Source organism: Cucurbita pepo, chromosome LG07, assembly GCF_002806865.2.
Source record: "Cucurbita pepo subsp. pepo cultivar mu-cu-16 chromosome LG07, ASM280686v2, whole genome shotgun sequence".
In the NCBI taxonomy this organism is placed as follows: domain Eukaryota; kingdom Viridiplantae; phylum Streptophyta; class Magnoliopsida; order Cucurbitales; family Cucurbitaceae; genus Cucurbita; species Cucurbita pepo.
Window position 1 is genome coordinate 912,356 of NC_036644.1, and position 13,891 is coordinate 926,246.

General features: G+C 38.2%; 3 protein-coding genes across 3 annotated transcripts; 1 reads left to right on the top strand and 2 right to left on the bottom strand.

The window, feature by feature from the left end:
- The first annotated feature begins 1,172 nt into the window (after positions 1 to 1,172).
- On the top strand, positions 1,173 to 3,448 carry LOC111799173 (pentatricopeptide repeat-containing protein At1g09900-like). The gene has a single exon (XM_023682593.1). It carries the CDS (start codon positions 1,350 to 1,352, stop codon positions 3,174 to 3,176), a length of 1,827 nt encoding a protein of 608 aa, XP_023538361.1. The 5' UTR covers positions 1,173 to 1,349; the 3' UTR covers positions 3,177 to 3,448.
- A 795-nt stretch (positions 3,449 to 4,243) lies between these two features.
- LOC111799179 (14-3-3-like protein GF14 kappa) lies at positions 4,244 to 7,060 on the bottom strand. Its single transcript, XM_023682604.1, has 4 exons — positions 6,470 to 7,060; positions 5,884 to 6,006; positions 4,924 to 5,040; positions 4,244 to 4,636 (listed from the first exon to the last, which is right to left on the bottom strand). Exons 1-4 carry the CDS (start codon positions 6,965 to 6,967, stop codon positions 4,616 to 4,618), a joined length of 759 nt encoding a protein of 252 aa, XP_023538372.1. The 5' UTR covers positions 6,968 to 7,060; the 3' UTR covers positions 4,244 to 4,615.
- A 1,172-nt stretch (positions 7,061 to 8,232) lies between these two features.
- LOC111798560 (chaperone protein DnaJ-like) lies at positions 8,233 to 13,536 on the bottom strand. The gene is made up of 5 exons (XM_023681796.1): positions 13,222 to 13,536; positions 13,000 to 13,077; positions 12,825 to 12,900; positions 8,674 to 8,747; positions 8,233 to 8,578 (listed from the first exon to the last, which is right to left on the bottom strand). Exons 1-5 carry the CDS (start codon positions 13,324 to 13,326, stop codon positions 8,507 to 8,509), a joined length of 405 nt encoding a protein of 134 aa, XP_023537564.1. The 5' UTR covers positions 13,327 to 13,536; the 3' UTR covers positions 8,233 to 8,506.
- Positions 13,537 to 13,891: the final 355 nt, after the last annotated feature.

Consider the following 13,891-nt stretch of genomic DNA (forward strand, 5'->3'; position numbering starts at 1 on the left):
ATTTTTAGTTTAAATTTATATTTTGTTTGTTTTAAATTATATGTAATTTATTTTATTAATATTAATTACTTGGGAAAAAAAGTTGCATTTAAGTAATGTATTTTAAATTTAATAAGATATATAAAATGAAGGTCGATCTTCATTCGGGTCAAATCTCTAAATGCAACCCTTCAGCTCGACCGATGAAGATCGACCTTACACGAGGATACGTGTCATGGAACTCATGGCATCCCAATTCAATTCAGTCTAATTGTAAGAAAAACATAAGAAATCCCGAATGAGCAAAGGTTTTTTTATTTTTTATTTTTATTTTATTCTTTTGTCTTTTCAATGAAGCACTTATTCCCGACCTTTTAAACCTTTTGTTTTTTTTAGCAGTGAACTTTAATTTTTATTAAAGCTTGAACGTCGGATTAATTTAAATATTAAATTTATCTTCGGGATAAAATTCACTCGTACTTTAAAGATTAGATTGTTTTATTGGATCAAAGTTTGACATAAATCTAATCGAATATTAATTATTTAATTAGTTTTTAAAATATATTTTTATATTATATTTGAGTTGTCTCAACGATAAGCCTATTTGATCACCAATTTAAATATGACCCAAATGAACGAGTCTATGAGTCAATCCATTATTCAAAACGGTGGTCTATATCCAATCTAATAAAGGGTTCCCCTAGATTGGATCAGATGGTTAACATTTAACTTTGGGTTAGGTTTGGCTTGGACTCGAGTCTGGATTGACGTTTCGATCACCAGGAGTAATTTTTTATTTACTGTTGCGTGTTTGAATTCATTTGTTGTCTTCTTTAACAAAATTAAAAAAAAAATGATAATTTTATTTTTTTTCCTGGAAGTTTTGTGATACTTGGAGGACTACATGAATGAACCGAGACAATATTTGCAACAGCCTAAGTTTACCGCTAGTAGATATTGTGAATCTTAAAACGCATTTGATAGGGTCTCACAATCCACCTCCCTTCAGGACCCAACATTCTCGCTGGCACACCACTCGGTGTCCACTCCCCTTCAGGGCTCAGCATCCTCGTTGGCTCACTGTCGTCCAGTGTCGGGCTCTTATACCATTTCCTTATATCAACAAAATTTGGATGGATTTGAAAAGAAAAGGGGCTTTTCGAGGGAAGATAAGCGAGACTGCATCAGCACGAAGCCCACTGCTATGGATTGGGCCACCGAGCGCTGTTCTTCCTACTCATGCGGCCGCCTCCGCTTCAGAGACGAACGCAGGCTCACAAACTGGATAAGCAAACCCGCCGCCGCGCCATTAACTCGCCTCCATTTTCCCCTGTTCCATTGTTACGCTCACCGTAAGTTGAAGGAAGATTATGGATTTAACCTTGCCTGCAAAGAATTATACAGATGGATTCTGTTTGTTTCGGCGCCACAGCGCCAAAATTCGCGGCCGTGAAGTTAGGGCCAAGCAATTGGTTACATCGGAGGCCAATTCTTTGAGGCTTCATGTAGGAGCAAAAGGAAAATCTCGCTTCCTCGTTATTCCTTCCGATGATTCCGAGGAACCGATTTCTTCGATTACTAAACATCTCAACATTGTTCGTGCGGTTTCGAGAGTCGATACGCTTAGATTACAACATGGCCATTTGAACGGCGCCAATTCCTCTTCATCTGCTTCGAATCATTCGCAGAGTTTCGAGGGATTCGAGAACAATAATCATCTTCGTCTACTGGTAAGAAATGGGGAATTAGAAAACGGGTTTAAATTTCTTGAGAATATGTTCTTTCGTGATGAAATTCCTGATATAAATGCCTGCACTATTTTGATTCGTGATTTGTGTAAGACTGGGAAGATTAGGAAGGCCACTCGGGTTATGGAAATTTTGAAAGATTCGAGGGCTGTTCTTGATGTTAGAACTTACAATATTCTAATTAGTGGTTACTGTAAATCTGGTGAAATTGGCAGTGCTTTGAAACTTTTTGAACGAATGAGTGTCTCTCCTGATGTTGTTACTTACAATACGATCTTGCGAACTCTCTGTGGCTGTGGGAGGTTGAAGCAAGCCATGGATGTTCTTGATAGACAGCTGCAGAGTGAGTGTTATCCTGATGTGATAACTTACACTATATTGATTGAAGCAACTTGCAAGGAAAGTGGTGTTGGGAAGGCGATGAAATTGTTGGATGAAATGAGGAACAAAGGATGTAAGCCTGATGTTGTTACTTACAATGTTCTTATCAAAGGGATTTGCAAGGAAGGGAGGTTGGATGAAGCTATTAAGTTCTTGAATCATATGCCTTCTTATGGTTGCCAACCGAATACGATCACTTATAATATAATTTTGCGTAGCATGTGTAGTACCGAGCGGTGGATGGATGCCGAGAAGCTTTTGGCCGATATGGTTCGGAAGGGATGTTCTCCTAGTGTTGTGACGTTCAATATCTTGATTAACTTCTTGTGTCGAAAGGGCTTGCTTGGTCGTGCTATCGATGTTTTGGAGAAAATGCCTCGACATGGCTGTATTCCGAATTCCTTGAGCTACAAACCGTTGCTTCATGGATTCTGTAAAGAGAAGAAGATGGATCGGGCGATTGAGTTTTTGAATATCATGGTTTCGAGAGGGTGTTACCCGGATATTATGACGTATAATACTCTGTTGATAGCTTTGTGCAAAGATGGGAAGGTAGATGTTGCAGCTGAGATAGTGAATCAACTTAGAAGCAAAGGCTGCTCTCCTGTATTGATTACATACAACACTATCATTGATGGGCTCTCAAAGGTAGGCAAGACAGAAGATGCCATTAGATTTCTAGACGAGATGAAGGGAAAAGGACTCGAACCGGCTATAATTACGTACTCCTCGCTCGTCGGAGGACTGAGTAGAGGAGGAAAAATTGATGAAGCAATTGCATTTTTCCATGATTTAGAAGAAATGGGTGTGAGGCCAAATGCTATCACATACAACGCTATCATGTTAGGACTTTGTAAGGTTCGACAAACCAATCGAGCCATCGATTTCTTGGCATACATGGTTGCCCGAGACTGTATACCGACCGAGGCGTCGTACATGATTCTCATCGAAGGATTGGCCGATGAAGGACTAGCCAAGGAGGCATTGGAGTTGCATAATGAACTGTGCTCTAGAGGAGTTGTGAAGAAGAGTTCTGTGGAGCAGGTGATGGTAAAAAACTCTGTTTGATTTGTTTTTACTTCAGCCATTGTTTGATGGCCTTAGATTTCATCATTAGATCTTCATAGATATGGGATTCTTTATGATCTTAGAGCCAAATTATGTTCCCTTCTTTGCCAAAATGGGTAGAACCCAAATCAATTGTGTAAGATAAAAGGGCTCTAACTTGACTAGCTCGGTTCGACACTAGATTTAGAAATCCGATATTAACTTCAAAATTCAGGGACTAAACGCATTATTTATTCATAAATAAATAAGTAAAACAAGGGGTTAAATGCCTTTTTATACGTGTTTAGCTCACTTCAAACACTTTTTTTATATACTCATTGTTCCGAGGTGTCTCTACTTGACGTTATTGTCCTCTCTTGACTTTCCTTTTCAAGCTTAACATAATTGTCCTCTTTGGACTTTCCTATTCAAGCTTTTCCTTAAGGTTTTTGAGGAAAGGTTTTCACACCCTTATGGGCGTTTCGTTCTCCTTCCGAACCAATGTGGGGATATCACAGAAATAATGCTCGTTCTCCTCTCCGACCAATATGGTATATCATAAAAATAATGTTCGTTCTCCTCTTCAACCAATGTGGGATATCAAAGAAAAATAATGCTCATTCTCCTCTCCGACCAAGGTGGGATATTATAAAAATAATGTTCGTTCTCCTCCACAACCAATGTGGGATATCACAGAAATAATGCACGTATTTTGCTACCTTTTGCAATTCCCCTAAAACAAGGTGAAAAATAGTGATCTCCAAGTGAATTCTTACTTCTAAGAGGGCAGTGAAATTATTTTTTTAACTGAAAAAGAGAAGAAGCAGAAAGCCAGAAACTGACCGAGCTGACACAAAAGGCAAACCTATCAATATCAATAAAACCGAATCCACCAACAGTTCTAAAAAAAATAGGAACAAACAGTTGGTTCATGTGGTTCTGACCCAAAGCTGGCCCCACCTGATATAAGGTACACTAACAACTTTAATTATCATTCAGACAAATTTTCCATCATTCTTCTAGTCGTGTATCTAAACCACTTTCCACTTTATGAACATTATTCTCAATATATATTGACCAAAATCAAATGCAATAAATCCATCGGCTTTGTTCAACCGAATTACCTGATATGATTATCATCAACCTTGAGATTAAAGAGAAAATGAAGCTAAAATGTTCTTTCAATCTGATTCTTTTTAAGGTAAAAAAAAGAACCCATCTGGATCGGGGCAAAAAAAAGAAGAGAAAAGATGAAAAGAAAGAAGAAAAACCCACCAATTTTGGAACTTCGGAATTGAAGATCAAGGCTAGTCTGAGTACAAGGACATCAGGCACAGACCACAATGTGTTTAATTTCCAGATTCACACATTTAAAATAGCATAAGCAAATGACATTTGAAGCCCACCTCCTCCTCCCCCTCCATTCACAAGCACAGGACAGGTCGAGCTCATGCCGCCTTCTACGACTCGTCTAACTGGTCCTGCAAACAAGTCAATACTCACAAACGTTATGGCCTCGTAATGATAAACGCGAATAAGGGCTGTAATTTGTACTTTGGAAGAAAAATATCTAATAGTCCCCTAAATTTACGGGTTTGTGCCTAATTCGTCGCTGAATTTGTAAGTGTTGATAAGTCCTCAAACGTTTAATTGTGTTTCTCATAGACCCTTGTATTTCTTGTTTCATGTGTAATAGGAAGGAACATTTTAGACACTTGCAAGTTGAAAGTTAAGGACTCTTTCTTTTGGGAGGGTGGTATTCACTGACCTGCGCATCTGAAGTCCAGAGCGTGAGGTTGTCCCTCAACAGCTGCATGATGAGGGTGCTGTCCTTGTATGATTCTTCACCCAAAGTGTCCAGCTCAGCGATGGCTTCCTCAAATGCCTGAACAGAAGCATAAGAACTGGTGAGTAACACACGCAAAAGAAAGATGGGAAAGCATATTGCTTGTAGCATGCACCTACACTACAGTAGTGCAATTGCAAGCACATTTTAGCAAAAAGAAAATGTAACGTGCATCGGTTCCAGTTTCGAAAGAGTCATCTACAGGCCAGTAAGGTTAGCTAAGTAGCAGATTCATAGCAGACAGTTTAAATATATGATAGAACTATTCGAAGGGAAATGGATCGAAACACGAATCACATTCTGATTCAGTCACAGATCCAAGTAAGACGCCTAATACCAGTAGTTCACAGTGGCTTGAGGAAAATAACATTGGCATAGATGATGATATCATGGCATTCCTGAAAGCTGGAACTAAAGACCAAAGGAAGGACGATACAAGAACAAATGCAACAATATCAAATATTTGAATCATCAGTCAAACTAGATGGATATTAAACAAACATGTCCAAATCTGCATATGAAAGCCTACAGATGTAAGATCCATGTTAAAGTATTTCATGGGTAAAGCTGGTTCCAAATCTGCATATAAGTGACGCTATGAAACATGTGATAGTCATAAAATTCAACGTGAAGACAATAGTTCAACAAAGTGGCCACAGTAATAGTACTAGCTGAAGAAATTTCTTAGGAACTCTTGATAGCCCAGAAAAGGTACAATATCACAAGGATCTACGACAGTAGGCCCCAGAAATAAAAGCAAAAAGTAACAGAGTTAGCCCACGCTTCATCTCAGAGGCATAAAACAAGGAGGAGAATAATGTAGAAAAGGGGATATGAACCAGAAATAGGAGACTGAAAACAAAAAAGAAGGATCAAGTTTACCTCCTTGGCCATGCTACATGCTTTATCGGACTGATTCAGAATCTCGAAGTAAAACACAGAGAAATTGAGTGCCAGACCCAGCCTTATCGGATGAGTGGGTGCAAGATCCGCAACTGCGACATCCTTCGTAGCACAAAATCCAACAAGTGTAAAATCAAAATTCAGAATAATCCAAACTCAAGAATCAATATGTTAGAATTGAAAATTCCTAATATCATATTGTTTGATTAATTAAAATAAACCAATAGAAGCGCTGCGACATAGAAATGGTCGGTTGAAAAATGGGGATCTTCCCCGATGAAAGCTAAGAAGACCAGAGTAATAAAGAAAAAACGTCTTCGAATGTGAAATCCATTGGAACTGCCAAAATCAAGATTTCAAGAAGGTTGTAGCCAAGAATACGGAAACATGACAACAGTAAAAGATGGATCGCGTAAATAGGGATATGTTCGGCGGCGGGACTAAATCAGTATTCAAAGTCAATTCACAAGTGAAATATCTAACCTAAAAGGTCACAAAAACAGCAACATTTCAAAATTGGATCAATAACACTACCAACAAAGAATAGAAAAAGAACCACAAGTACCAGAGCATCCCTATAAGCCAGCATAGCATCCTCAGCAGCAGCTTTCCTCTCATCCCCAGCCTTAAACTCCGCCATATACCTATGATAATCCCCTTTCATCTTCAAGTAGAAGACCTTAGACTCACTAGCACATGCCGATGGAATTAGATTCGAGTCCAAAAGCTTCAAAATACTAGCACAGACCTCGGAAAGCTCAGACTCAACCTTTGATCTATAATCCTTAACAAGAACAACATGCTCTTCATTCTTACGGCTCTCCTCCTTCTGCTCGATGGAAGAGACAATCCGCCAAGCAGCTCGAAGTGAGCCAATCACGTTCTTGTAAGCAACAGAGAGAAGATTTCGCTCCTCGACAGAAAGCTCGGAGACTGGGGTTGAACCAAGAACAAGTTTCTGCATGAACTGAACCATCTCCTCATATCTTTCAGCCTGCTCGGCAAGCTTAGCTAGGTACACATATTGCTCACGAGAGAGATTGTCCGGCACGGTGGCGGCCATTATTGAACTCCGGCGAGCTTGAAGCGACGGACAGAGAGAGAGAGAGAGAGAGAGAGAGAGAGAGAGAGAGAGAGACGGAGACAGAGAGATTTGCGTTTTCAACGTTCGCCGTTTGGTAAAGATGCGCGGGTGGCCTTAAAAACCCAAAAATAAATAAATAACAAAAAAAGAGCCATATTAGCCTGCGACGAATGTAGAATGAGAGTGAAATAACAGCCGTTGGATTAAAGCTGGTGACGATGACATGGAGATGATTGAGGAGGATTGCCAGCTATGCAAATGCAAGGAAAAAGGATGCCAACACATCTTTTTCTATTTTTAATAATTTCAATCATTATCTGTGAGGTAGCGTTTCAATTAATTTCTAATTATTAATTACGCATTGCCACGTCACATATATATATTTTTTTATAATTACATTAAAATTATCATCTTAAATATTATTTTAAAAATCTCCAAAAACATATTCGTTTATTACCGGTTAATAAATTAGTGGGAGGGAGGGATGATTGAGTTGTATGGGTTGACTTTTAAGAATAGCTAAAATTCCTTATATTTCAAAAATAATTACTTTTAAAATATTATACTTCCTTTTTAATAATTTAATCAAATACCATTAAAAAAAATATAAATACGATAAAAAAAATTGCATAATTTACATAAAGTAAAGATGGACAGACTAAGCTCGTTTCAAAAAGATGTTTCTTCTCACGTGTAGATACATGAAAATAGCTAGAACTAAATATGAAAAAAAAATGACAAAAACGTCCCCAAGAATCCATTGATGCGTGTGGTTAGAACAAAACACCCAAAAAAAAATGACAAAAATGTCCCCAAGGGCCGCCGAATCGTTTACTTAAAGATTCTATTCAAGTTACCTGTCAAAATTTGAGTAGAAGTAATAACAAGATTTAGTGCCTAATTATGAGATCACATTGATTGAAGGGGGAACCGAACCATTGCTTATAAGGGTATAGAAACCTCTCCCTAACATACGGGTTATAAAACCTAGAGGAGAAGCTTAGAAGGGAAAAGGCAAAGCTTAGAAAGAAAAACTAAAAAAATGACAATATCTACTAGCGGAATGCTCGATAACAAATTTCAAACAACTGACAGAATACCCATCTCAACCTAGAGTCTAAAATATAAAAGCCAGCCTCCAAACACATTAATGATTCAAATGAACAAGATTCTATTGCTGTCTCATAGAGAATTTTGGGCCTGCAATATCAACAACTTAAAGAGTAAGGGAAGAGAGAGAGAGAGAAAGAGAGAAAAGGCCACAGATTAAGATAAGAACACAGTAGAATTGAGGTGGATCTATTGTCAAGGAAGAGAATAGATACATAATATGATATTCTTATACAAAAATCAGAACAAAAGAAAGTATAGGGTTCTAAGAAAGCTTGAAAGGGGTCTGGCAGCTCTGGGGGCCACTAGAATTGTGTGATGTCAGCAGATTGATGATATATAATAGGCCAAATGTTCTCACATGTACTGAACAGGTGATGTGTTTAGGAAGAACAGTGGCTCTGTTTCTTACCAAATTGAATGCTTAATTCCAAGGCCATTGCAAGTCAATATAAGCCCTTTGAACCGATTGAGATATTCCTGCACAGAGCATAAGAATTTACAGACATATAAGGATAATAGAAGGCGTGGTTGATGTTAGAGAAAGTTAGCAGAGAGAAGAAGGGATTTCTTACAACTACGTTGTAATCATATTTGTACAGCATGTCTTTGATGTCGTATTCTCTCCTCTTGATGGGATCACTCAAAACTGTCCATGAATAATACAAGTGTTGTGTGAGATCTGGAGTTTATTGATTTTAAATTGTTAGCTTTTTTTGTTTGTTTTTGTGGAATGATCCATAAGAAGAAGGAGGCACAGAAGATTAGGTATTCACCACAAGCCATAACAGCCTGGACTAACAAACAAATCTTACAATTGAGAAAGAGGGGAAAAAAGATATAATGAATAGAGAGTCAAGTGGAGAGATTGATAATTATCCAACTCCAATTACATTGCTGAAACTATAAACCTCCACCTGAAACAATTTCATATTTATCTTTCAATACAGAAGATGGGCTGCTCACCGCTCACCTCTCACCACTTTCAATCCCCCTGTAGCCCACTGCTAGCAGATATTGTCTGCTTTGGTCCGTTACGTATTGTCATTAGCCTCATGGTTTTAAAATGGGTATGTTAGGGAGAGGTTTCCACACCCTTATAAGGAATGCTTCGTTCTCCTCTCCAACCGATGTGGGATCTCAAAATCCACCCCACTTGGGGGGCCCAAGGTTCTCGCTAGCACACTGCTCGGTGTCTGGCTCTGATACCATTTGTAACAGCCCAAGCCCACCGCTAGTAGATATTGTCCGCTTTGGCCCGTTACGTAATGCCGTCAGCCTCACGGTTTTAAAACGCATTTGTTAGGGAGAGGTTTCCACACCCTTATAAGGAATGTTTCGTTCTCCTCTCCAACCGATGTGGGATCTCAAAATCCACCCCACTTGGGGGGCCCAAGGTTCTCGCTAGCACACTGCTCGGTGTCTGGCTCTGATACCATTTGTAACAGCCCAAGCCCACCGCTAGTAGATATTGTCCGCTTTGGCCCGTTACGTAATGCCGTCAGCCTCACGGTTTTAAAACGCATTTGTTAGGGAGAGGTTTCCACACCCTTATAAGGAATGTTTCGTTCTCCTCTCCAACCGATGTGGGATCTCACAACCTCTCTCTCTCACACACGCACATAGCACAAGACAAGTGAACATGCATTTACATTTAATTCTGTGGTATAACTGAACCATAGATCTCCCATTGAATCAGTGACGGTTAGATCATATGGAGTTGATCCACGAAACCCAAAGGCAAAACTCAATCAAATAACAGTGTCGTGTTTGGTAGCCAAGGAAATTAATACTGCACAGGAGAAATTGGAACAGATTGTGTTGTTTAATTGGATATCGAGTATGGATATGGGAACAGAATTCAATCAACTGTCTGGAGAAGTTCCTCTAAATTGGTTTGTCAAGCATTCCCTTAATTGTCTTCTGTCTACTAAAATAGGTTTTCTACCTGATCTTAAAAGAATCTTACCCCCTTTATTTTTACAGATTCCCCAGAAAAAATGCAATGAATAGTTGCTTCATGAAACAACAGTATCCCCCCTTTCCATACTCCTCCAACCAACAAGCTTGCACTTGGTATGTAGATACGTTCAGTAAGAGCAGTTAAAAGATGGCTTGGAAGAGAAAATGCTAGGGTGGTTAGATGGCTGCTACCTCCTGACTCGTTTCTAAAAGATTAATTATTTGCATGAAAGGCATTCTTAAACCACTAAAACATTCAAGCAAATGCATATAAGGAACACCTTGACGGTGAATTCAGCTCAGTTTCCCACCTGCTCCTGCACGGCTGCAGCTAATGCTTTCAAGTTCAACCTCACAAAAGTACGGGAGATTAAGTTAAATCTGACTGATAGGTAATCATACAGAGTTTATCCTCGTAACCAAGAAGAAAAAAAACATTTTCCTTCATGTACCTCCAAAATCAAGATTAGCGTCTAAGAATGCTAGAAGATACACATTTTGAGAGGATAATATATTACTCAGTTATCTCTGTAGATTGATTAAGAAACAAATATTTCATTGAAGGAATGATAATATATAAGATGCCATCTTTACAAAAGTTAAAAAAGACGTACAAAATGTTAAATGGAGGACGATACAAGCTCTTGTATAATATACAATGATTACTTTGAATAGCTTGCTATTTGCTACAAGACACCCATGTCAAGATGATACAATGCTCTCTTGAATACCTTCTGTGTATAATAAAGCTCACACCTTACTTTCACACTTGGGATATTTCTGAGCTGAGCAACCTCCTGTCTTGGTTGCCCTTAAAAGCCAGCAGATTTGCAACCAATGGCTTGAAAGCTCCCATTTACTTATTTCTCTTAATTAAGCTCAAAAGGATTCCACCTTTTCTACAATCTTTCTCATTTTTTTAATAGCCAAAAGAAAGTTGTGCAATATCCACACCTACTTCAACTTCTTTCATTTTCTTTTTCTTTATTTTTGAACTCCTTGTAGCTATTTTCTTCGCCGACACATTTTCCTTGTCTTTATTTTTCTTTCTTCTTTTTATACTAAGAGGCGATGAAACAACTACATGGAAGCCTTCTCTCAACATGAGAGATAGAAAGAGAGGCATCCATCTTACGTGCTGTTTTCTCCAAATTCATACTAATTGTTAAAATTGAGAAAAATGTTTTGACTTGTACCATTATTCACAACCCTCCCCGTTTTAAGCCACATTGTGAAATCCTTAAAATCTTAGTATTAATATTAAAAAGCTTTTCCTAAATTGAATATTTGTGCACGTGATCAAAACACTACGAGTATTTAGCACCATTCAATTGCATGGAACTATTCAAGTAGATTTTAAAACAACTGAAAGAAACCAATCAATCAGATTGAGCTGAATTGGTAGGGTTCAGATTCCAAGAACTCTGCCCAGGTACCAGACCATAGCAGTTTATTCTTCATTGCAGATCTGAATGGAAGGTTTATATGAAAGAAAGATAGCCAGTAAGTGCAGTTCCTTCTCCTCATGAGAAAGTCAGAGGTCAATATAGAAAATGGATCACAGAAAAAAATCAAGAAAGACTCTGCGTCTCTTCAACCACTAAGTTGACATTTTTTTTTTTTTAATATAGAAAAGCTGGAGAGAAGATATAAGTATCAACTATCAAGTTTACCAAAGGTTTCAAAGAAAAACAAAATGAAGTTGGCCGAGAGATTTATTCTTTGCCAGCAAAGGGAAGCATCCAAACTTCATTAGGAGAACTGGAGAGAAACATAAATGTCCAAGCCAAATGACATGAGGATGAACCTTGAGCTCCAAATAGCAACCAAGAGAACGAGATGCTTCTTGATGGTAATCATTTTTATCATCCCCATCCGTCCACCACCCAAAAAAGAAAATGCAAGAACCAATAGTTTGTCATCTCCCGACAAGACACTACGACATATCTGAGATACTCTTTACTTATGGAAATTGCTAAATAGCAACAAGACTAGGTATTGGTACTCTTCAAAGAACTAAAGAAGAATAACATACCTCTGCAGGCTTTCTTCCCACTATAACTAGTACCATGGAGTCTCTAAAAAAAAAATAATTCCCTTTTCCATTCTTGTTTCTTTCATTTCTGTAAGTACTTGGGCATCTAAGGCCTTCATGTTACCACCTTGGAAGGAGAAATCTGAAATGTACGAGCCAAAATGATTGGTACTAGGCTACAAGCCTTCTCTTTTCGGTTTAAGGGAATCCCTGCGATCTTCAATGTTTTATCATGTTCAAAACTGTGGACTCTCACCTCTTCTGCAATATTTGATAGCCTGGTAATTCGAACTGTGTGATATCCCCTGGTAGGTAACCACGAGGACCCTTAATTTTGGAACTCCTTAGCCTACCAACTGACATTGTATTTGGTAATCCCTTTAGCTGAGAGTCGATGCCTTACAGCTCCTATTTGTACAATTTGTCCTCTAATGATGTCTCCTTTGTTCCCTATTTTTCAAAAAAATGATAATGCTCCTTCTAACCAAGCATTCCAAACTACATTTCTACTACTCGCAGGTGATCAGATAAATCACAGGCCACAGAAATTTTTTCATAAACCTTCTTTACATATTGTAGACAATGTTTCATTACTAGCAATCTTTTTTGCTTCACAACTCATGAGTATACATGATTCTTGACTAAGACGTATTATGTGGAAAATGCAGGATATCCAGTAAAAGAATGCGAACGGTAAGACGCATTAAGAATTGAAAGCTGGAACCTGACCTTGATAAGCCTCGTTTATTTCCTGAAATCTTGAAGTGGAATTATCCTGATCTTTCTGCTTGTCAGGATGCCATTTCTGCAAGGAACCAATTCCAAGAACCAGTTGTGATAATCACCAACAAACAAAAATATTGAAAAGAGAACCAAATCAAGACAAGAACACAAAGTCACGAACCAGAGCCAGTCGTATGTAATTAGCTCGAATATCATCATCGGTTGCATCGTAATCCACCTCCAACGTCTTGTAATAGTCCTAACACAAAAACAAAATCCAGAAAGCCTCATCAAAATGTAAAATGCCAAACACCGAAAACCAACTCAAAACCCTAGCTAGCTTCACAAGGACAAGAAATGCGCTTTGAAGAAGATGTTTGAGATGCTCGTTAACAACAATCACCTTAGGTTTAGTCGTGGCCGAGAAGAAATCAAAGTTAATAAACGATTCTTGATCGAATTGTGGCTGGTCAGCGCCCGGTAAACCGCCGCGGCAATCGTTCCACATCGCAACGCAACAGAGAGAGAGAGAGAGAGAGGAAGAGGAGAGTGGGAGCTTGAGATGATCTTGGGAGTTGGGACGACGCCGGAGCAGATTGATTAAACGGATTGAACCATCGGAAGGGGGCCGGTGGGCTGCTGACTCGTCTAGTTTGTCTGTGAGTTTCTGTGCTTATCGGCTTGCCGCGTATTTAGCCTTCGCTACGCAATCCAAATCAATTACGACCAATGAACTCTAATTACAACGCTCGTTTTATCTTATTATTATATTGTTTTACCGCTAAATTGTAAAAGTAAAAAAAAACAAATTACCCTCAAATTTTGTTTTTTAATTTCCAAAATTACCTTTAAAATTTAATAAATTTCCAATACTATTTTTAAAGTACTTTTTTTTTTCGAAGTAATATTATAAATTTTAAAAATTATAATATAAATTAATACGTTTATGAACTTTACATTATAAATTTTTTGCCCGGTAAATTTTTTTTTTGTCCACTTATTGATCTACTTGACTGTGAAATTCCACATCAGTTGAAAAGAAGAACGAAACATTTCTTATAAAGTGTAGAAAC

Coding starts and splice junctions, on each gene's coding strand:
- LOC111799179 (XM_023682604.1), bottom strand. CDS start 6,967: ATGGCCGCCACCGTGCCGGACAATCTCTCTCGTGAGCAATATGTGTAC. Junction 5,041..5,883: donor CATGTAGCATGGCCAAGGAG/GTAAACTTGATC, acceptor GCTTCTGTTCAG/GCATTTGAGGAAGCCATCGC. Junction 4,637..4,923: donor TCTGGACTTCAGATGCGCAG/GTCAGTGAATAC, acceptor ACTTGTTTGCAG/GACCAGTTAGACGAGTCGTA.
- LOC111798560 (XM_023681796.1), bottom strand. CDS start 13,326: ATGTGGAACGATTGCCGCGGCGGTTTACCGGGCGCTGACCAGCCACAA. Junction 12,901..12,999: donor ATTACATACGACTGGCTCTG/GTTCGTGACTTT, acceptor GGTTCCTTGCAG/AAATGGCATCCTGACAAGCA. Junction 8,579..8,673: donor AATATGATTACAACGTAGTT/GTAAGAAATCCC, acceptor TGCTCTGTGCAG/GAATATCTCAATCGGTTCAA.
- LOC111799173 (XM_023682593.1), top strand. CDS start 1,350: ATGGATTTAACCTTGCCTGCAAAGAATTATACAGATGGATTCTGTTTG.